The sequence below is a fragment of the Rattus rattus genome, chromosome 6 (genome assembly GCF_011064425.1).
Source record: "Rattus rattus isolate New Zealand chromosome 6, Rrattus_CSIRO_v1, whole genome shotgun sequence".
NCBI classification, from domain to species: Eukaryota; Metazoa; Chordata; class Mammalia; order Rodentia; family Muridae; genus Rattus; species Rattus rattus.
In genome coordinates this window covers 54,089,922-54,111,657 of record NC_046159.1, presented here as the reverse complement: position 1 = coordinate 54,111,657, position 21,736 = coordinate 54,089,922, and the positions used below count along the sequence as shown (strand labels likewise).

Here is a 21,736-nt window from a genome sequence, read left to right as displayed (position 1 = left end):
CGGTCTAGAATGCTCTTACTTCACCTTGACAATAGAGGGTTCTCTTTCCAGTTTGTCCCATTTGTCATGGGACAGTCTATTTGCTACCCAATGTGCTCTAGGACGGGCTCGACAGAGCCAAAGAACACTATTTCCCAAATAAAACAATATCAAGAATCCAAGGACATTTTTAAACCGCCAGAAAAGACATTTTTTTGCAGGATATTTTTCTCAATCATTTTTTTTTGCCCCCTTTTTGTTTGTTTTTGTTTTTGAGACAGGGGTATTTGTAGCTCTGGCGGGCTGGGAACTTACTATGGTCTCGAGCTAGAGGTGACACCCCTGACTGAGACACTGCAACCAGTGTTATACCCACAAGAGGTCTGCAGTGACTTGAGCCAGAACCTGTAGTCTCTCTAAAAGGGACGTTTGAATCTTAAATTCAAAGCAGCTTCATGGTAGAGACTCTGAAGCTTGAAGTAACAATGACCTGGGGTTTCTTCCTCAGATACTGCTCCTTCACGGGCAGCGCAGACGTAAGTTGTCTCCACTTGACCTTGGCTGTGTCACAGAGCAGTAATTACTGTCTGATATGGCAGTGTCTACGTGTGGGAGTCCCTGGGAGCAAAAGCAACCTGCTGGAGGAGTCACTACCACTCTGGCCTCTTGTCAGTCTACGTTGCTTTCTGTTGGAAGCAAGGCGTTAGCACCTCAAAAGCATTATTCTTTCTTTTGTAGTCTTGTTAACTTCGCTGTAGTTACCATGGTTAAGCACCATAAAAAAGACTTTATGGCTAGAAACAGGTGTCACTGAGGTATGCCAAAACGTAAATTCCTAAGAACATCCATGTAAATAAACATAAAGTCAAAATCCTACAGTAAGAGTTTGAGTGATTGCATTCTCACATGTACATAGAATTAATATATTTAAATTATCTAATTAAACGAAGCGCTTTTGGTTTAATTCTTCAAAAAAAAAAGTCACAGCTTAAAAACCTAGTAAAAGTGGCCTTTCTCTTAAGATAGTAGAATTGAAATCTAAGCCAAACAAACAAAAGCTTTATGAGATTACATAGGCAGTGAGACTAGCTTTAAAACCCATAATCTGCATGCCAGAGCACAGAAAATTTAATCTCCTTTCTTCCTCTCTTATAGTTTAGATGACCGTATGCAGCCCCAAGGAGACTAGCAATGCTGTTCAGTTCAAACAATAGGCAGCTTGTGCTTACATTTTTAAGCTTTTAAATCACCAATAGGGGATATAGTAAGAGAATGTTCAAAGAAGAGAAGAGAAACCAGCATATATATATGTATGTGCATACACACATATACACATCCATATATGTGTGCGTGCGTATATTCATACATATATACACACATACATATATACAAGTCAATATATCCCCAACACTACATTTTATAACTCACTATAAATATATTTCCCCCACTTTCCTAAACAATTTATTTTAGAAAAATATGGGATGATGTAAGGGTTAAAATCTGGAGAAGGAAAACACAGATTTTTCTTCATCAAACCACAAGACTATGTAATAAGGAGGCTTCTAAGGATCTCACAGGGACCTGCCTAACCAGTGACTTTGGAACTAGTGACACACTACATTTGAGAGTGTGAATAGCCGTGGAAGAATTAGCTCAGGCCAAGTGAACATGCCACGGGCTTGAGAAGGAACATTTCATGTATGTGGAAGTGGCAGAGGGAAGTTGGAGTGTTCAGAGGACATCCTGCCTGTCCTAAGGTTACCTAAAGCCTCTTTCAAAGCATACGCCTGGAAAAGCTGCCAGTGTGGTAGACAGAATATCCCTGGAGAACCGTAGATGGGACACCGTAACTTTTCTTAAACTCTGGAATAAAATCCCATGGCCTAGCTACTGCTTCGACTTCCAGCTCAGTCGAGTATAGAGCCTTGCAACTAGGTTATAGGGCCAATCCCCACCGATGCAGCCACAAATGCTGAAACCCTTGAATTAGAAAAGCATCAGTGGGCGTCAATCATACTACTTCCGTTAATTCGCTCTTCACCTGACACTAGGAATGAGAAGGAGTTTCCCAGGACCGGACCAAATCAAAAGGGTTTCTGGAAATGACTTTACATAATGGCTGACTTCAGCTTCACTGCAATTAATGTGCTTACATACATCAGACCTACTGGCTCCATAATTTTTGCCACAGCTTAGCCAAGGTATTGTGTTGACACGGTTAATCCTTCTGTTTGCTGAGCACTGCCCCAGAAGTTTGTATAGCATTTACAGTGGCAAACCTGCCTCACCGTGTCAGCTACTGGCTACAGAAAAATAGGAGCAAAGTAAGAAATGGTCTGAGACGGACTTTCTGTCTGGGGGTAGGGAAGAGACTCCAGATACCTTAGAAGATATTGGGTCACTGGTTATTACACTGGAAAATAATAATTCTAATAATAATTAATCTCCTGGATTTCCAAAATGACTAGTCTATTGGTGGGTATAAACTTCCTGTTGATTGTGCTAAGGTATATCCAAGTTTCACAAAAGTAAATAATAGTCGCTGAAGAAAAAAATTGCCTGGCCCTCAACAAGCCGGAACCTTACTCCAATAGTCACAGCTACTACAACTTAGAAAGCAAAGATTAGCTACTACCAGCTGTTTCTCTAAGTCATTAGCAATATATACACACATTGTTCTTCTAAGCCAAGGAAGCTACTTCTTGGTGCCATTCCTGCATGAGGTATATGTTTTCTATAAAGTCACTTTGGCAGTGTCATCCAGTGTCAATTGACTGTGCTATACAAGGGAGAGCGCAATGAGTCGCTCATAGCACAGTATCTAGTGTGCCTTCACGGGCGTGACAGTTCTCGGCTATGAAGGCATGCACCAGAATACTCCTAACAATCGTCTCAGAGCTTGGGGAACAAACATGAAGCATTAGGGCCGTACCGAGCTCCACGGGCCAGTACTCCACGCAGCATCTTGTGGGCAAGCGTGTGTGTTGCACTGTTCACGGTCAGGAGGTTTGTCGAGGACTTCACAACTCAAATCTGGGAAGCGGTCACCGTTGGCCCGCTGACAGACCACCAGTCTTGTCCGCATGCCTCCACCACACCGCTTGGTACACTGGAAGAGGGACAAAGAATGCTACTGTTATTTTGTGTGAATAGCACACGACAGATTCTATTTCCCCACAGGAAGCTTTTCTTGGCTATACTTTATTATAGCATTGGGGCAGCCTAACTGACAGGCAGAGCCAAGGCAAATGACCAACAATGATACAGCCAATGGACCATGATTCCTCCTGTGAACATTAGGTATCCCTCAGTGAGGGCTTCCTTTCCATCTGTACTAAGGTCTTTTATATAGTTTACCTCATCAGGTTGAGAACACGGTTACTTGCTCATACATAATAAACTGAAGGTTGAGAAGTTAATCTCAATCCATTAACCAGTAGCCAAGATAAAATTCTTCGAGCTATACAAAACCCAGTAAATAAATAACTAGAAACTACTCAATATCAAATAAAGGGAAAAAGGCTTGGCCAGTTATATTTTATTTGATGGCAGTTGATAATTTCTTTCTTTGTTTTTTGTTCTGAGACATAGTTTCACTGTGCAGTCCAGGCTGGTCTGGAGGAACTCGCTGTAATCCAGACAGGCTTCTTGCCTCAGCCTCCTTTGTGCTGAAATTACAGACATGAGCAACCAGGCCCACGTTCAAATTTTATTTTTAAACGTTGCTGGGGATTTAATCCAAGGACTGAGTTTTACACAAACCCACAGGTTCCAGCAACTTCTATGAAGTCGTCATGGATGAGCCTTTGCTGATTCTCTTACTCTAACGATGCTCAGCTGTTTAAGTCTATTTCAAAGCCCAGGACAAGTATAGTTTTCCCCTGGGCTAAACAATCAGCATGGGAGCAGTGACTGCTAGCTGAGGTTCCCACTCCTGGCAGAATTCACCGTTGTGAGACAGGAAAAAGTTGTAGTTCTTGGACAGCGCTGCTGTGCTCAAATCCAGGAACACAGACATTCAGTTTCCCTGTTGCGTCAAGGCCAGCTCTCCCACAACATTTGGAAGGGTCGGACCATGATAACGAAAGCGTTGTAGCAAAGGCGTAGGCTTGCCTGGCTTGGATCCAATTACAGAAGCCTAATTATGGATCCTACAGGACAAAACTGCCCAGAGCGTTGGGAAGACTCACATCAAACTTTCCCCCTCCTCCCTCCCTCCCTCCTCCCTCCCTCCCTCCCTCCCTCCCTCCTCCCTCCCCCTCCCCCCTCCCCCCTCCCCCCTCCCTCCCCCCTCCAGCAGCACTACCCAGAATGACATCAGTGAGAGGCAACAAAAGTCCCCCAGGACAACTTCCTGTGACTTCTAGGTTCTGTGTATGATCTGATGAGACGCAAGACTGGACAAGTGGCCCCGTCGTCTCTTATGTCATTTTTTCTTTCTCCTAGTGCTGGGGTCTCCCAGGTGTTAATTTTCAGGCTTTAATTGGTAAACAGTCACAACAGAACAACTCAACGAACTTTAAGTATGTGCCTTTCTTACAGATTCAACAATAGAGAAGGATTTTGATTAACGTAAATATGTATATAAGTCCCACTATAAAATATAACAGGAGCTCAACACTCCCAACCATACTACTACTAATGCATATCATTCTTACTATTAATAAATTACTACAGTATCACTTGATTGATCAAGGACTACATGTTAAGCATTTAATAGATGCTGTCTCATGTAATAGTCATAAACATTATGCAGGTGGTACTATAACTATTCCAGTTTTTAGATAATGATGTGAAAATTAGGTTAAATTATTACTTGCAAATATCACAAAACTGATAAAGATCATAGCTAGGTCCAGTCAGATTCTGCACATCTCGAACCAGAGTCTAGTGGGATGAGACTGATTCTTCCCTCCTCAATTCCCCAGCTGTAGCCAAAGTTCCACAACCAGTGCCCTAGAAAAAGCTGGCATCCCAGCTTGTGTGGCCTTCAACCTCCAGGCATACAGAGAAGGAATCATGCACACACTCCCATTCACAATAGCCTGGAAGAAAATAAAGTATCTAGGCATAACTTGATCAAGGAAGTAAAAGACCTCTACAATGAAAACTTTAAGCCTCTGAAGGAAAAGTTAGAGAAAAAACACTGGGAAATGGAAAGACATACCATTGTCATGCTCATGGATCGATAGAATTAGTATTGTCAAAATAATCATTTTGTCAAAAGTTATTTACAATTTGAGTACAATCCCAATCAAAATCACAGAAAGTAAAATCAACAAAAATATGTTACCAAAAAGAGCCTGGATACCAAAAAAAAAAAAAAAAAAAAAGTCCTGAGCAGTGCAGGAGAGATTATCATTCTAGACCTCAAGATATATTCCAGAGCCATAGTTGTAATCAAAACAATACCTGCCTTAGGTTTTTCTATCGCTGTGATATAAAACGCCATGACACAAAGCAACAAGGGTTAATTTCATCTTATGCTTCCAGGTAATAGCTCATCACTGGGGAAAGTCAGGGCAGGAACTCAAGAAAGGCAAGAACCTGGAGGCAGGAACTGAGGCACAAGCCATGGCTTGCTCTCAATGGCTTACTCAACTTGCTTTCTTATATAGCCCAGGAATGGTACCACTTACAATGGTCTGGGCCCGCCAACATCAATTACTGAAGAAGAAAATGCCTCACGCACTTGCCTATCAGCCAGGTTTTTTTAAGGCATGTTCTCAATTGTGGTTCTCTTTTCACAGATAACTCTAGCTTGTGTCAAATTGGTAAGAAAAAACAAACAAACAAACAAAAACAAAACAAAAGAACCCAAAAAAACTAAAACAGTGAGGACCAAAGTGCTGGTGCAATAACAGACATATAGACCAATGGAACAAAATTGAATACCCAAGTATGGGCACACTTAATTACAGCCATCTAATATCTGACAAGGATTCCAAACACATATACTGGAAAAAAGAAAGCATCCTCAACAAATTGAGCTGGGGAAACTAGATGTCCATATGAAGAAAAATGAAATTAGACCTATATCTATCACCTGGCACAATAACTAAGCCCAAATGGGTCAAAGAGCTCATTGCAAAACCTAAAGCATGGAACTGGCTAGAAGAAACGTGGGCAATAGGACGGGACATAGGAGCAGGGAGGGACTTTCCAAATAGGACCCAATTTGCCCGGGTATTGAGGGCAACAACTGGCAAGTTAGACGTCACAAAACTAAAAGCCTTCTGTACAGCAAAGGGACCAAGCAGTAAAGTGAAGAGGAATCTCACAGAGTGGGAAAGAATCCTTGCCAGTTATACAATATGACAGAGAATTAATATCCATAGAACATAAAGAACTCTAAGTTCGAAGAATTGCTAAACTACAATTTCTCATGAAAAACAAAAACAGCAACTGGGCCTGGGATCTAAAAAGAGCGTTCTTAAAAACAGATGTTGGAGGGAAAGGAAACCCTCATTCACCATTGATGGGACTGCAAAGGGGTCCAGCCACTATGGAGATCAGTATGGGAAATTCTCAAAAAGCTGAACATAAGTCTGCTCCATGACCCAGCTACACTACTCCTTGGCAGATCCCAAAGGATTGGACTTCCTACCCTGCAGATACCTGCTCAGCTGGGGACACTGTGGGTCTCTCTGTTCATGATAGTTAGGAATCAGAAACAACCCGAGTGTCCTTTAACTGACAATAGCTGAAATGAAAATGTGGCACACATACATCATGAAATATCATCCAGCTGCAGAGGAAAATGAAATTATGAAACTTTCAGGAAGATAGGACAGAACTAGAAGAGAACATATTGAATGAGCAAACCCAGACCCAGAGAGACAAATGTCACTTGTTTTCTGTCTAATCTGAGTTTCCTAAAAGAGAAGGTAGGGTGTGGGGGAGCAGTAGAGAGAGGAGTAGCAGTGTACAAATGATTTCAAAGGAGAGATTGGGAAAGGGGGGGCTCTTTAGGGAGGGGAGAGGGAAATAAAGAAGTGGAGAGGAGGATTAGATAGTTAAGATGTGTGGAAAAGTCATAGGACTCCTTCTCTAGCTACCTAACTTTACATATAATACTGACAAGTCTGTGTATACATATAAATATATAGTTACATATATTGTCTGGGCTGAGAAGCCTTTTTTGTAGAGTTGGGAGGGACACAGTTTCTCTGTGTAATAGCCCTGGCTGTCCTGTACTCACTTTGTAGATCGGGCTGACCTCAAATTCACAGAGAACTACCTGTGGGATTAAAGGTGTGAGCTTTCTTTTGACTTGTTGGTCAGACTTATCCAGGAGACTCCAAAACATAGGTGATTGCTGTTATACTTGATGCCTCCCTGAAATGGAAGCTAAGTTCCTATTGCTGAAGACACCACGTCTTCATCAGAACTGGGATCCAGAGGACCTGAGCTCCTGCCTCCTTCATGAGGACTGTCTTTCCATAACGTGCCATACAAACTTCCCAGCTATAATGCTTAGGTGTTAAAACAACATTCAGCATGACAATATCCCTAAGGGTGCACAGTGGCATGCATACCCTGGTGGTAACCAACAGCTGTCTACTTGGACTCAACAAGAGGGAAATCACGCATGGTAGTGGAAACATAGCCAGCTACCTGAGGCTAATGAATTTGTGGTCTTGGAGGAGAACCTGCAGCCACCACTTTACTAAAACTCCATATTTGCCAAATTCATTCTAAATATTTATCCTTATACCCACCATCAAACAAATATCTCTTTGCAACCACTACAGAAAACCACAACTGTTCAAAATGCAGAGAACAAGTGGCCATATGGTACCTAGCCTCAAATGGACTATAATACAACTCGTGCACATATGCACATATGCACATATGCACACACACATACACAGACATATACATATATATATGTGTGTGTGTGTGTGTGTGTGTGTGTGTGTGTGTGTGTAAACCCAGCTATTAACACAACTCATGCACCTAAAGCTAAGGGATCAGAGTAGAGAGCTGTGAAAAGATTGTAGCAGCCAGAACAGGATGTTTGCTGTGAGATTTCATGTCTTAGAAATGCCAGGAAGCTACAATTAGGAAGTTTCATCAACATAGCTGCCTTAACAAGCCCTAAATAAAGATGGCATCAACAGATAGATGCTACCATGTAAGGGAAATCTCCTCAGACTCCAACCCTAGACCAAGAACTGTAGGCAACTAATGAAGATTGAAACTGAGAGGACGTCTTCCCCAGGGAAGAGCACCCAGATCGGTTATCCAATAACAAGTGGTCATCCTTGGAATCGTAACACAGAAGTAACAGTATACGGAACAGACAAGGTTTATGTACGTAGTTAAGATTATTATTATTGTTGTTGTTGTTTTGTTTTCTGAGGCAGGGTCTCTCTGTATAACCCTGGCTGCCCTAGAACTCACCCTGGCTTTGAATTCAGATGCTTCTGCCTCCCAAGCGCTGGGGTAAAAGGCATGTGCCACCACGGCTTGGTTCCTATTTAGGTTTATTTATATATGTATAGAGAATGTATATAAAACAGCAATTAAACAAAGACCATGAATTTGAGAAAGAACAAAGGAGTGCACAGGAAGGGCTGGAGAGGAGAGGAAAATATAATCTTAGAATTATATTCTAAGATATAATTATACTCAATTATATGCTAGAAAAAAAAAGAGAACCGCAGTCAGGAAGTGGACCTGTTTTCACACACTCCAAATACCGTGTTAGCCTTTATCAGGAAAAGTGGGCAATTCTGCAAAGCTAACGGTCAAAGAGATCTTTATTGGAGAATGGAGAACATACACCTCAACATTCACTTAGTGTCATCTGTGATAAGAGTAACACTCATTTTGGTTTTGTAAAGAATTTGAAACCTTGGAGGGCACTCCGCTATGGGAACGAGTGCACTCAAAACTATAAGAATAATGGCAAGACTCCCATAGCTACTTTAACACGTGGTTTCCACCCCTCATAGGCCTTCATTTTCTTTTTAACTATTAGCAGCTAACTAATCAACAACCCAGATTTATGCACAGCCTTTCCTCATCACCCCTTATATAGTCAAGCTTCCTCATTAGTAGTAAGTGCATTTAAAAAGCAGTATGGAGCCAACAGAGATCTCCTAGGGAATCCCAGATCCAGAAGCTTCTTCTAGATCTGGTTCTGAACAATGAAATCTTAAACAACAGTAGGCAGGCAACAAAGGACGGACAGACGAACAGTTTGCTCTTACCTCTCCCCAGCTGCCGTAAGCCCACTGGGGACACGGGCCAGATTGACAGGCTCTTTGCTCATCGGGCTTGATTCTCTCTACGCAGTCGGTGGCTGTGTATCCGTTTTCGTCCTGACACACCACAACTCGCCTCTGGGAGCCTCCGGCACAGGTACTAGAACACTAAGCACACGGAGCAGCGGATTTATCCTCAGCGTCACCTGCCTCCCCCTACCCACCCCTACATCAGCCAGACAGAGACAGCATTCCAGTCCTCACAGACAGTGGAGAGAGTTTGTAAAGAGGTTGGGTACCTCCCCAAGCTGGGGCTGTTCACTCTGTACACACATGCAGATGCCTGGACGATAGAGGGGGCCTCCCTTCACACTCTCCAGGCTGTCAGCAGGGGCTCCGCTGCTGTTAGCGTTCGTGTGTAGCGTTCTCTGTGCAGCCCTCCTGCTCATTGTCCACCCCATGTCCATTCTCATTTCTGAGAGGGACAGAAGTGTCACAGTTTGTGGACATTTTTCAAAATGTCAAGAGCATCTAGAACCAATGTTTGAGTCTCTTTCAACACCTAGTGTGCTTTCTAGCACCTTCCACTATGATGACCAGGAAAGACTGGACCGCTTACACTCAGTGAGTCTTTGAAGCAATGCGATTTTCTCTTTCACATGAGAGGTTCACTCGTACTTGATAAACTGCCAATTATGGAAATAATCGATCTTGCATGTGAACTCCTTCATTGACTCCAGAATGGTACCACCGAATGTCATTTAGACATTAGACAGTGGGCGACTACCCCCCTCGTCCCCACCCTTGCTTTTTCACAAGAACCTGTCTCCTTCAGTAGCTGGTGCTAGTAAGGCGTACTTTGTGTTTTCTGCTTCCTCAATGAACTCAGTTGAATTTCATCTCGACAAATCTCTCAATCCATTTCAGTGGAATGTTCTTGAATGGCCATTGCTGTTTGCATTTCAGTGCTTTCACACACACCCTTCTCATAGCTCGCCTATGAACCGACAGTTGGAGTGTTTCTCTTTCCAGAAATTCCGCACCCTCCACTATGATGACCAGGAAAGACTGGAACACTTATACTCAATGAGTCTTTGAAGCAATGGAATTTTCTCTAACTAACAAGCTGAGTGGTTTGGTTTTAGTTGTAGGTTCTAATTTTCGGAGAAAGTGTCTTACTGTGCAGCCTAGGCTAATCTCAAACCTATGTGTGATTCTCCTGCCTCTAGATTCTCTGTGGCCTCTAGGGTTCTGGGATTGCAGGTATGGGGGCCACCAAATCCATCCCACCACTCGCTGGTTCTCAAAGCCAGTGCCATTTAAAACCATCCTCCGACTGTGTTTCTGCCAGCCTGAGCCATATCAAGAGGTGAAGAAAAAATATGTCGCTGAGTGCATTTGATTACAGTTCAGTTTCTGTGCTGAGAAATAACAGTTGCTCACCTATCTTGGTCAATTTATAAGTGATTTAAAAAGCTAAAAACCTCTCATAGTATCCTGGGGCTATATGGTGCAGCCGTGAGTAAAGGCTCTTGCCTCTAAAGCCGATGGTCTCAGTTTGATTCCCAGGACTAATGTGGTGGAAAGAGAAAATTGACTCTGGGGAGTTGCCCTTTGATCTTCTCTCATGTGTGCACAAAGGAAAAAGAAAAAGAGGTAAAAACACACCCTATTCAGAACCGCCACTTTCAATCATAGGGCAGGACCATAGATCGATTGGTAGTGTCCGAGAACTATTTACGTGCTTTTTGTCTTACAAATTCTTTTTTCTCTGAAGGTTCTGGATATTTGCTCTCAGCCTACTTTGTTTTTTGCTTGTTTGTTTTAGTTTCAAGCTAATATATAATAAAGACACAGAGAACAATTATCTTAATAGCTTTGAGGAGCAGAATTTAAAACATTAGGCCTGCATGCTGCAAATGGACTTGCAACATCCCTTGAGCTTTCTGCCATTTTGTATCGCTCTTTTATGTTGTCACCTATGAGTTTTGTCACCCTACCATAAGGAGCACTCAGTGTTACAAGATGTGCACACCCAGTTGCCATCTTAAATGCAAAGATTCATGGGCAAATTTCACTCCCCGAGGAGGATACATGACAACATGAGGCAAAAAAATAGACAACATGAGGCAAAAAATACAAAAATAAAGATTAAAATTACACTGCCCAGTTGAAGCCTCACTTAGAAAAAGAGAAAAAATAAAAATAAACACAAGAGAAAACCAAAAGCATCATAAGGAAAATAATATTCTTTTCTGATCTAATCCTTCTAGATTGGGGACTCTGCTTCAGGGCAGAATCATTCAACTGGAAACAAACACATCTTCCCTATAAATGGATTTAAATTAAAAATAGCTAAATGACAAAACGAAACCCCTCCCCACACCAAACATCGCCAACAGCAAAACAACAACAAAAACAAAAACAACAACAAAAAACTTTTCATAACATCATCGAAATATACACATGTGACTTCTGAATTACACATTTTGTTTTGTTTTGTTTTGTTTTGTTTTGCTTTGTTTTGTTTTGTTTTGTTTTGTTTTGTTTCAAACCAGGAAAACCCAAGTAATCACTGACTCTGATCACAGGTCAGTTTTTTAGAACTGAAAACTTTCTCCTAAGTAGGGGAGGGAGACTTACAGGAAATAAGAGAGGAAGAGGAGGAGGAAGAAGAGGAGGAAGAGGAAGAGAGGAAGAGGAAGAAGAAAAGGAAGAGGAAGAGGAAGAGGAAGAGGAAGAGGAAGAGGAGGAGGAGGAGGAGGAGGAGCGCAGGTGAAGGTGCTGGGTCAGAAAGCCAACAGTCACAGGAGTCTACACAGACTCCAATCAGCGTTCACAGGCCAGTATTTCCACCACATTTACACTCACTGTGGGGGAGCGGCAGACTTCTAATTCCTTTCAGCCCAGAAATAACTTAACACAATTAGCAGTACTTGGGGAAACTAGACATAAAAAATCAACAAGACTCCCAGGGACCTGCATGCCCACTCTAATTACTCAGTCTGCAGAATCTCTTCTCATCCTTCCCTTCAGAATGCCATGACATGTTTCAGCATTCTACAACACAGTTTTGAAAAATCATCCAGCATAACAGTTTAAAACCATCCGAATGCAATTTCTTTCCTTTTGACATTAAATATTTTTCAAGGCCTTGGTGGCTGGGAGGCCAGTAATAATGAGCATGATAAAAATAACTCAGCGGTTGCCTGGCTTCATCCCGAAGCAGGTGAAGCACGCAGCCCTTTCATTTAACCCGTGAAATTACAGAAAGGACTTAACGTTGTCATCCTCTCGTAGATGAGGAAATTGAGGTTTACCTAGGAAGGGACACCTGCCTCCGTTCAGCCTGGGGGATAGCTCCTCAGGGGAACAGGCCTGCTGCCAAGCCTGCTATCCTGACTTCAATCCTCCAGCCCACACAGTGGAAGGAGAGAATCCACTGCAGCTAGCCATTGTCTGATTCTCACAATCATGCAGTGGCACACACACACACACACACACACACACACACACACACACACACACACACACACACACACACACACACATAAAAACATTTAAGAAGTAAAGAAAAAAAGAACGCCTCTTTAGGAAAGTCTCTCTGCTCTCTCTCCTCCAGGTATACTGTGTCTGGCCTTCATGGTGCAATCATGACTCCTCACCCAGGAGTGAAACCCCCTCCTCCAAAGGAGCTCTTCCCTGGGACTGAAATGAACCCATCGGTATTTACCCCACTTGACTGCAAATGTGTGCAAATAATCTTTCCAAGGAAAACGGCCTCAGAAGCAATTCTAGTCCGCTTCCCACCAGACACTACTCAAGTCGGAGAGAGAAGTAAGCAGAGTGGGTACTCACGGCTCCCCAGGGGCCAGTTCTCCACTGGTTTCCTCCAAGCACGTGTGTACGGCTAGGGCTGTCACTCCTGGGACGGAAATCCTCGTTTTGAAATGGGTAAGCCGAGCCAGTCCATTGAGGGCATGGTGACATAGAGCAGTCCTGTTCAGTCTCTGGGATATAATCTGGGTCACACTCACTCTGATCGATCACGTGGTCGCTGTAGTTGACACACACCACTTGTCGGGTTGCCTTACCTTGCCCACAAGTCACGGAACACTATGTTGAATATTTAGAAAGAAAGAGGGGGGCCGTCATTTGGGAGTCAGAGTTATGTGTTTGAGTATATGTTTCTTCGGGTGGCTAATGGTTTTCCCAGGTGCCCAGCTAAAAGCGTTAGGCTCAGCCTTGATGGCTCTCTTCCGTTTCCATCTGATGTCTCTTGCCAGAATTAATGTCGTAGCTGTCAGCTGGGCTCTTCTGCTTAGGACTTGACACACCCCACATATGTATTGTTTAGCAGTGACCAAATTACAACCTAACTCAGGCACCCATCTGGTGACTTCCCAGCTCACTTAAAACAATAGCCAAACTCCTGGTCGATTTGCTAGGCCTTTGATTACGAAGCCTCTGGCTACTGCCTTGGCTGCTCTTTCACTCTTGATATAGCGTATTTAAAGATTCTCGAACGAGCCGAGAGGCACTCATCTCAGGGCCCTTCTGTGAACGCAGTTGCTGTGGAACCACAGACGGCTTCACTCTCTTTTCCCCCTAAAGTGAGACTGTTTGTCATTTGTTGAGCCCCTATTTTCTGATAAGCATCCAAGGTATATAATCTCAGTCACACCAACAATGTGTGTGTGTGTGTGTGCGTGTGTGTGTGTGTGTGTGTGCGTGTGTGTGTGCGTGCATGTTGTCCTTCTATAATTCCTTGTCTCATTCCCTTGGGACAGTGTCTCACTAAACCATAGACTCTTGGTTTTTAGCTAGGCTGACAAGCCAGCAAGCTCTGGGGATCCTTTGGAATCTGTTTATCTCTGCTCCCCAGCACTGAGTTACCAGGGTGCCCGCCATGCCCAGCCTTTATGTGGGTGCCAGGAATGTAAACTCAGGTCCTGCTGGCACAGAGAGAGAGAGAGCTCTTACCCACTGAACCATATCCTAGGCCCATTCTTCTTTTAAGAGCAGAGGGAAAATGTGGATCAAAGAGTTCACATTGCTCTGAATCAGGCAATCAATAAATGACTAGGTCTCAGTTTTCCTGTAGCTCTGTGACTCCCTATCTCACACATATATTTTGAAATGTCCTGTAATACTAATCTTATTTTTCCACAGCCTCCCTGTTTGCCTAACCTAAGCTACTTCCTGGATTGTGGGAGGGTTGAAGGGCTGACATCGGAAGTTGCCTGAAGAAAGAAAGGTTCATCTGCTTTTATAAAAGTCCACACAGATGGTGCTCGTGTCCCTAGAAGACAGGGCTCACAGCACTGTGAGAAGGTCCCATGGCACTCCTGGAAGGGAACCAAGGGACACACCTGCCTTTGAGAGATCACAGGATGCGTGAGCAATCAGACTCAGTCAGAGAAGCCCCATCCTGCTTCCTCTCCTTGCCACTATTTGGGCTCTGTAAGTCAGTCACGTACTGATACGCCTCTACAGACTGACATCTGCAATCCACCCAGAAGGACAGGTACTGATTCACATGCTATTTTTAAATGTGCACTCCTTGGACATTTGACTAATGTTTATTTCACACTTAGCTAGATATATATGTGTGAAATAGGGTAATTTAAGTCTCATGCCCAATTCTGAAATATCATGTTCATAATATGGACCCCCCGATCCTTATCCCGACGCCGCATCTTCCAATCCCATCCAACCCCACACAATCCATGCTTACAGAGCTCCAGTCTAGAGCCTTCCAATGTCCACAGGGTGTCACGGAACACTCTTCTTTGGCTACTGGTTTAGGCAAGGTAGCACAGGCACTCTCATCAGCCACAGAACCGTCCTCGTCCCGGCAGCTAACATATCTCATCCGGGTACCTTTTCCACAAGTGGCTGAGCACTGGGTGTTGGAGTGAGTGAAACAGACATATTTGAAATGGCTTCCTAGTGCTTTTCACTTAGCCCAGTTTCTTCTCCGTTCTTAGCCACCTTTCTATAGTCAGGTCAGAGAATTTCTGTCTCCTCTGTGCACCTCCCCACTTTTCCCACCCCGGTCCGTTTCTTACTGGAGTCCAAGACCCAAATCGCCACTGGGTTCTGGGTACACCGTGTACATTTCTCCTTGGTTCCAGGGTCAGTATGGAAGGGTGACAGGACGATAGTTCACAGTCCTAGATATGAAAGGAGAAAACATTTACCTTCGAGGCAGCACATAGAGACAGTTACAGGAAGAGAGCACGCCACACTGAGAAGTCTAAATTCTCTTATTTCTGCCTGTTTCTACAAACCCATGTCTCACTTAGCCCCTGACTTCTCTTAGCCCCAGTTGCTTCAGTTTCAAAGAGGGATATGACCTGAATCCTTTTCTGGATGCTTTTAACACAGGGCAGGGTCTCCTGAATGATCAAGAAAGTCCTCCTTAGTCACCGGCTTATAGGAAAGGAGAGGAAACACTGTGAAGGGGTGTGTGTGTCTGGAAAGAGCAGGATAACATTAAAATTTTATTAACTGTTAATGTTTAAATATTCTCAAGGCTAAATTGTGTTCTCACATTTCAGGTAGTTTCCTAATCAAAATTTGCTAATCCTAAACTTGTTTTCCCAGGGGGCACCTAGAGATAACACCCGGGGCCCTGAAGGTCAACCATTGATAAAGGAATTTTCTGCAGGCCAGTGGCAGGAATTTGCATAATGCCCCTCAGTCACTTTGAGAACATTGCAGTAGTGAAGTCCATCATCTGTGGGTGGATACACTTCTCTTATTTACAGAGTGGAAAACAAAAGAGCGCACCTGTTTAAAATCACTCCCAACCTCAGGACTGCCCTCAGCTCCTCGGTTTGATACATAGTTATCAAAGGCCCGGGAGTCAGCTGACTCGGCGCAGAAGTGCTGGGGCCTGAGACTGAAGGTCACCAATGCTTGGTCTCCTTCAAACTTTAGTATGGCATAACGTTCCATACGACCTGGCTCCAGGCCTGGCCTTCTCCTTTGCCTGTGCTCCAAAGAGAGTCCCAGGGGACTTTCGCAAAAAGTAAACAATTTGTCCATGGATTGTGGGAGCCCATGGATAAATGAACACTATAGAATGAGAAAAATCCCACTGAAATTACTAAGGGAATTACTAACATTTCTCCTGATTGTGAAGACTGGCATTTTCTTGGGATGAACTACTATGTGTGCGTGTGTGTGTGTGTGCGTGTGTGTGTGTGTGTGTGTGTGTGTGTGTGTAGGCCAGAGGTTGATATTGGATGTCTTTCTTAATGACTTGGTACCTTAGTTTTAGAGACAGGGTATCTCCCACAATGTGAATCTTACGGGCCCAGGAGTTCCAGGGATGCACCTATTTCTTCTCCCTCCTACCTCAGGGTTACAGACTCACCCCTGTGCCCAGCGTTTACACGGGCCCTGGGGAACTGAACTCAAGTCCTCACGCTTGGACAGAAAAATATTTTCTGGACAGAGAAAGTTCCCCACCCCTGCAACCCACTCCATGTCATTTTGAACATTTTAATAGAATCGTACAAACAAAGTTTATAGGGGTATACCATTTATCAGGTTAACTGATAAGCAGCCATAATATGACGAATGTCGTTACATTCACCCTCCGTGAGTCTTTACCCATCAATGAATGTCGTGAATGGACCCACCTGGACACAGTCCATTGCTGCACGGGCCTTTTTTTTTTTAAATCTGAGTTCTGAGGACAGACTTGGCTGGCTTAAATCTATCTTTAGTAGTAATCAAATCTGTTACACAAACTCAAACCTTCTTTCTCTTGATGTAAATGATAGCAAGATCACTCACAGAACAGTAAGCTTGTGAAGCACCATATTTTCACGAGGGGAAAAACTGTGTGTGTGTATGTGTGTACATGTGTATATGTGCGTGTGTATGCGTGCATGTGTGTATGTGTGTGTGTATGTGTGTTTGTGTGTGTTTGTACATTTAAGCAGATATTACATACAGATATTTGTATTTCTGTGCACACTTGGACATTTTATTGAGTTACATGATGTATAGTGAAAAATTTACCAATGACATTAAAACCGACAATCATCTCAGATTTCATATAGCCAATTGGTTCTAATAAGAGACTTCTATTGATCTTTTTGTTCAACTTTTGAACCTACTGCCAAAGGATGACTATAATTGCTGAAAAAGATAGTTGAAGTGTGTTGCTGAATTTCATACAGTGTTTGGGTGAGGGGCGGGTGGGGACGTAGCTGAGTGGGTAGAATCCTTGCTAGCATGCATGAAACCCGAGGCTCAATGCTCAGGACTGCTTAAACCAAGGCAACGACACATGTCGGGAAAGAAGGATCAGAAATTCAAAATTGTTCTTAGCTACAAAGAGTGAAGCCAGCCTGGGCTGCCTGAGAACTTACCCTACTGAAATGAAATTCATTACAGAATCGGATAATAATTTTCAAATATTCACCTGCAGGCGTTATTTGTAGTGAACCAACTACAAGTTGTTAAAGTGTCTCTGTCACTTTCTGAAGTTAGAAACAATGGACAAAACAGTAAATGAAGCTGCAAGCTATAGCAACCTGTGTGCTGTGTGCTCTCTCACCACGTCAGATGCCAAGCTGTGCACTTGACCTTGTTAACAGAGCTGAGGAGCCCACACAGACGCATGCAGGGGTCAGTGACCTCACGAGCACAGGTGACTTCGATAAAGAGTATAACTTTCTAAGTGGTGAGTTGTGAGGATATATCTGCTGTCCTTCCTCCCCAGTATTTCACAGTCCCAAGAGCAGCCTGCAGCTCACAGGGCCCTGTGAAGTTTGTTGTTGGGTCTTAAAAGTTGCTTCAGACAAGCTTGAACATCGCACACTCCTTGCATTTAAGCATGAACTCCGGGAGGAATCTTCAGATAAAGTATGTAAGATTTCCAAGTTCAAGATAAAGCCAGCTAATATTTGTTATTCAAGAAGAATGAAACGCTAATCCACAGATACTTAAACAACTTAAAACAACTTAAAAAAGGAAGTTAGAGTCCAAATGGAGAAAATAAGTAATTCCCAGATAATTTAATAACCTAGCTGTTCAGTCTATGGATTTCTCTGTAGAAATGCTTCAGTTTTGTCTGAACCAGTGAGATTTTGGCCCTTTATGGCCCAAAGCCAATACCTGTGTTAAAACAGGAGACTCACCTGGGTATCGGTTGGCCTAGTGGCTGCATTACAGTCATTGTCATCGACCACTGACATGTAAGTCCCCATGATGCACTTCACTGCTCTTAGCTGGTATCCCTGTCCACAAGTGACACTGCACTGGGGGAATGAAATAAAGCAAAATGTCACCAAAACCTTTCTTTCACATACGCACCTCATAATATTTTCCAAGAGAAAAGCCCGTCTGTCACAGTGGACCTCAGGACTGACACCAACACAGAATTGGTAAAACTATGCTATCTTGCCTCACACAATCTACACTGATCAGTTATTATAATGATATTTAGAACTCTTTCTGTCTAATATTAGAGTTACACTTGTAAGGGTTCAGCTCCAGGGGGAAGAGGAACACGTCTCTATAACTGTCAGGTCTTTCACACTCCACCAGCTAGAGTATCCTGGTTAACACAGGGGTTTTGTAGACTTCTGTGATCATTAACTTCTGGGAAATAATTTCCAAAAAAATCATTGAAAGTTATCAATATTTTCGCAGAGTTATTAGTAAGAAGTAGACAAGATATTGGAAAGCACCTACATATACTATAGTCAAAAGTTAGTTAAACATATCATAGCATACAAGAAATACAGAGATCAATACAGTGGCTGCAAGGCACTCTGTCAGAATTACAGGCCAAGGAAAGGGATGGGGATGGGGATGGAGATGCTATGGGTAAGACAGCAGAAGATGTTGAAAGAACCCATCCCTACACTGAAAACGTCACTAATCAAGCAACAATGGATACAAGCCAACTGTTAATTGGAGTTTTACTGGTAATAACTTTAAAACCTTATGACTTTGCAGTAAGTAGACACGTACTTAATGAAGTAAGAAGCTGCCAGATTGAGTAACAAAGGATGACGGCAGTTTTTACTCTTCCAAGCTCACTGTGCATTCATCTCAATGTACATGAAACATTGTTTCGAGACAGGCCAGCAGTGAGGCCACACAGCCAGCATCAGTACAGCGATGAGATAACACGGGATGTATCTTCTCTGGCCACAGTGAAACCGGGCCGTAACAAAAGCAAACCTGGAAAGTTTACCAATGCGTGGGAACTGATAAATTCCCTGGATTGATGAAGCAAGCAATATGCCAGAGAACAAATGGTGGAGACATGAGAAAATACTCCGGGGGAGAAAGATGAAAAAAGCAGAAGAGAACTGGAGAGACAAGGCGAAAGCAAGGCATGCAGGGAAATGGATCTCAGCAAATGGCTACATAAGAAGAAAGACTTCAAAACAGTAGCCTTACTAACAATAGGAGCTTACCCTCAAGTTGTGGAAGGGAACCTATAGCATTGGCAATGTTCTATGGTGATGGTGATGATGATGGTGATGGTGATGGTGATGGTGATGATGGTGATACCTACGGGACCCTTTGGCCAATGACACAAAAAGATGTAACCAATCTTTGGTACTAGGGTTTTTAATTTGGTAGCATTTAGTGGCTAGTTAGGGTACCGTCCTCTATTATGCGGTGACTTTGTTTAAGTTCAGTTGTCTTCAGTGAAGTGACCCTGGGTATATTAATCACACTCTGAGTCACTCTCTGTACTCAGAAGTAGATAACCAACACGAATCAGACTCCATGGTTTTTGGTGGCTCTGTGGCCACTGAAAGAAAGAACACAAACTTGGGTGGTTAGGAAAATGGGGAAGATTTGTGAGGAGTTGAGGGACAGGAAAAAACATGAGAAAAATGTACTATAGAAAATTCCCAAAGAAATAAAAAATAACCTAAATTTTTATCTCAGGGAACAAAAGGACGAGCAAGCTAAATCCAAAAGAAGAAGAAAGTAATAAATACCACAGTGGGCTTGAATGAGTTACAGAGTGAAACAAAAACTCAGAGGACAGGAGGCGTGGCTTGGTGGGAAAGCACATGCCTGGCATACATGAGGGCCTAGGTTCAATCCCCATCACCACAAGAGAGAGAAGAAATAAGCATATGAATATATCTACACAAAGAGATTGACTCAATAACATTTTCAATAAAGTCCGAGTGAATGCTACTAAATATTAAAAATACTGCAAAGAGCATTCTAGGCAAGAATATTGATACAACTTTCAGTTATTTTTTTGAAAATTTATCCCAAAGGGCCAGGGATATTAATATCAAAAGTGTATGTGTGTTGGGGGGATATGGACAAATATCTCTTGTAAATAAAGATACAAAACCTTTCAAGGAAATACTGGCAATTAAACCCTGTAACACAGTATGGTTTGTAGTCATGTGGGATTTAGCCTAGGAAGGCAAGGCTGGCTTGCGATTAAAAAAAAAACTAATGAAATGTATCGTATAAGTATATAAAACAAAAAAAAATGCCTAAAATGGTCTATGATCATGTCAACTGAAAAAAAGTCACTTGGCAAAATTAAAAAAGAAAAAACCCTTTTCATGCAAATGCACCCAAAGAACAAGTGAGGGGGCCCTTCCTCAATGTGGTGAAATGCCCCTCCCTCCACATGCTTCCTTCTTACACAGGGCAGGGAGGGAGGTTTTCTCCTCTGAGGTCACTATTCTGAGCACACTGGAGGTCTAACTGGAGATAAAGCAGGGAGAGGTGGAAAGAGAAGCCAAGCCTAGCCTGTCTGCAGGCGTTATAACAACAAACACAGACATCCCAAAGACTCTGCAGAGAAACCACTGTAGCTAACACTCAAATCCAGCACTTTCTGGACAACAAATGAAATAATAATAATAATAATAATAATAATAATAATAATAATAATAATAGATGATGATTAATTATGTTTCCACAAATCATCAAAAATAACTAAAAGGGAAATTAAGAAAATAAGTGCATTTATAATATTATATGAAAGAATAAAAACATCAGGAAAAAATGTAGCCATAAATGTGAAAGACTTCTACGATTAAAATCTGTAGAAGAGGGGCTGGGGATTTAGCTCAGTGGTAGAGCGCTTACCTAGGAAGTGCAAGGCCCTGGGTTTGGTCCCCAGCTCCGAAAAAAAAAAAGAACCAAAAAAAAAATCTGTAGAAGAGTGAAGAAATTAAAAGGCTTAAATAAATGGAAAGGTACTTATTTACTGTATAATAAGGGTAAAAATGTCAATACTCCCCAAACAGATCTAGAGTCCACTCACACCCAAAGAATCATATGGCCTTTGTGAATCGTGAATACCAACTGATTCATACAGAAAGAGTTTATATAAAATAGGAAGAGAGTCCAAGCACCAACAAATATAGAAAAAGGAGAATACAGTGGGAGGACTCATATTTGAAAGGAGTTGAGATGGTTTCATGCTGGCATCGGGACAGGTAGTCAGACTAGTGGGGCAGAGCTCCGAGTCCAGGAACAGACGTCTATGTCTATTATGCTCTAGTGGTTTTTGACAGGTG

The 21,736-nt window shown here is 42.7% G+C and overlaps 1 protein-coding gene across 1 annotated transcript in view; it reads right to left on the bottom strand.

The window, feature by feature from the left end:
- Adamts9 (ADAM metallopeptidase with thrombospondin type 1 motif 9) overlaps window positions 1–21,736 on the bottom strand; it is a 171,693-nt gene that overhangs the window by 72,267 nt on the left and 77,690 nt on the right. Inside the window, exons 23-28 of the mRNA XM_032906059.1 lie at window positions 18,353–18,472; window positions 15,263–15,367; window positions 14,929–15,096; window positions 13,050–13,307; window positions 9,198–9,359; window positions 2,912–3,088 (exon numbers count right to left, since the gene is read on the bottom strand). Coding sequence (XP_032761950.1) covers window positions 2,912–3,088; window positions 9,198–9,359; window positions 13,050–13,307; window positions 14,929–15,096; window positions 15,263–15,367; window positions 18,353–18,472 — 990 coding nt within the window. The remainder of the gene's footprint in view (window positions 1–2,911; window positions 3,089–9,197; window positions 9,360–13,049; window positions 13,308–14,928; window positions 15,097–15,262; window positions 15,368–18,352; window positions 18,473–21,736) is intronic.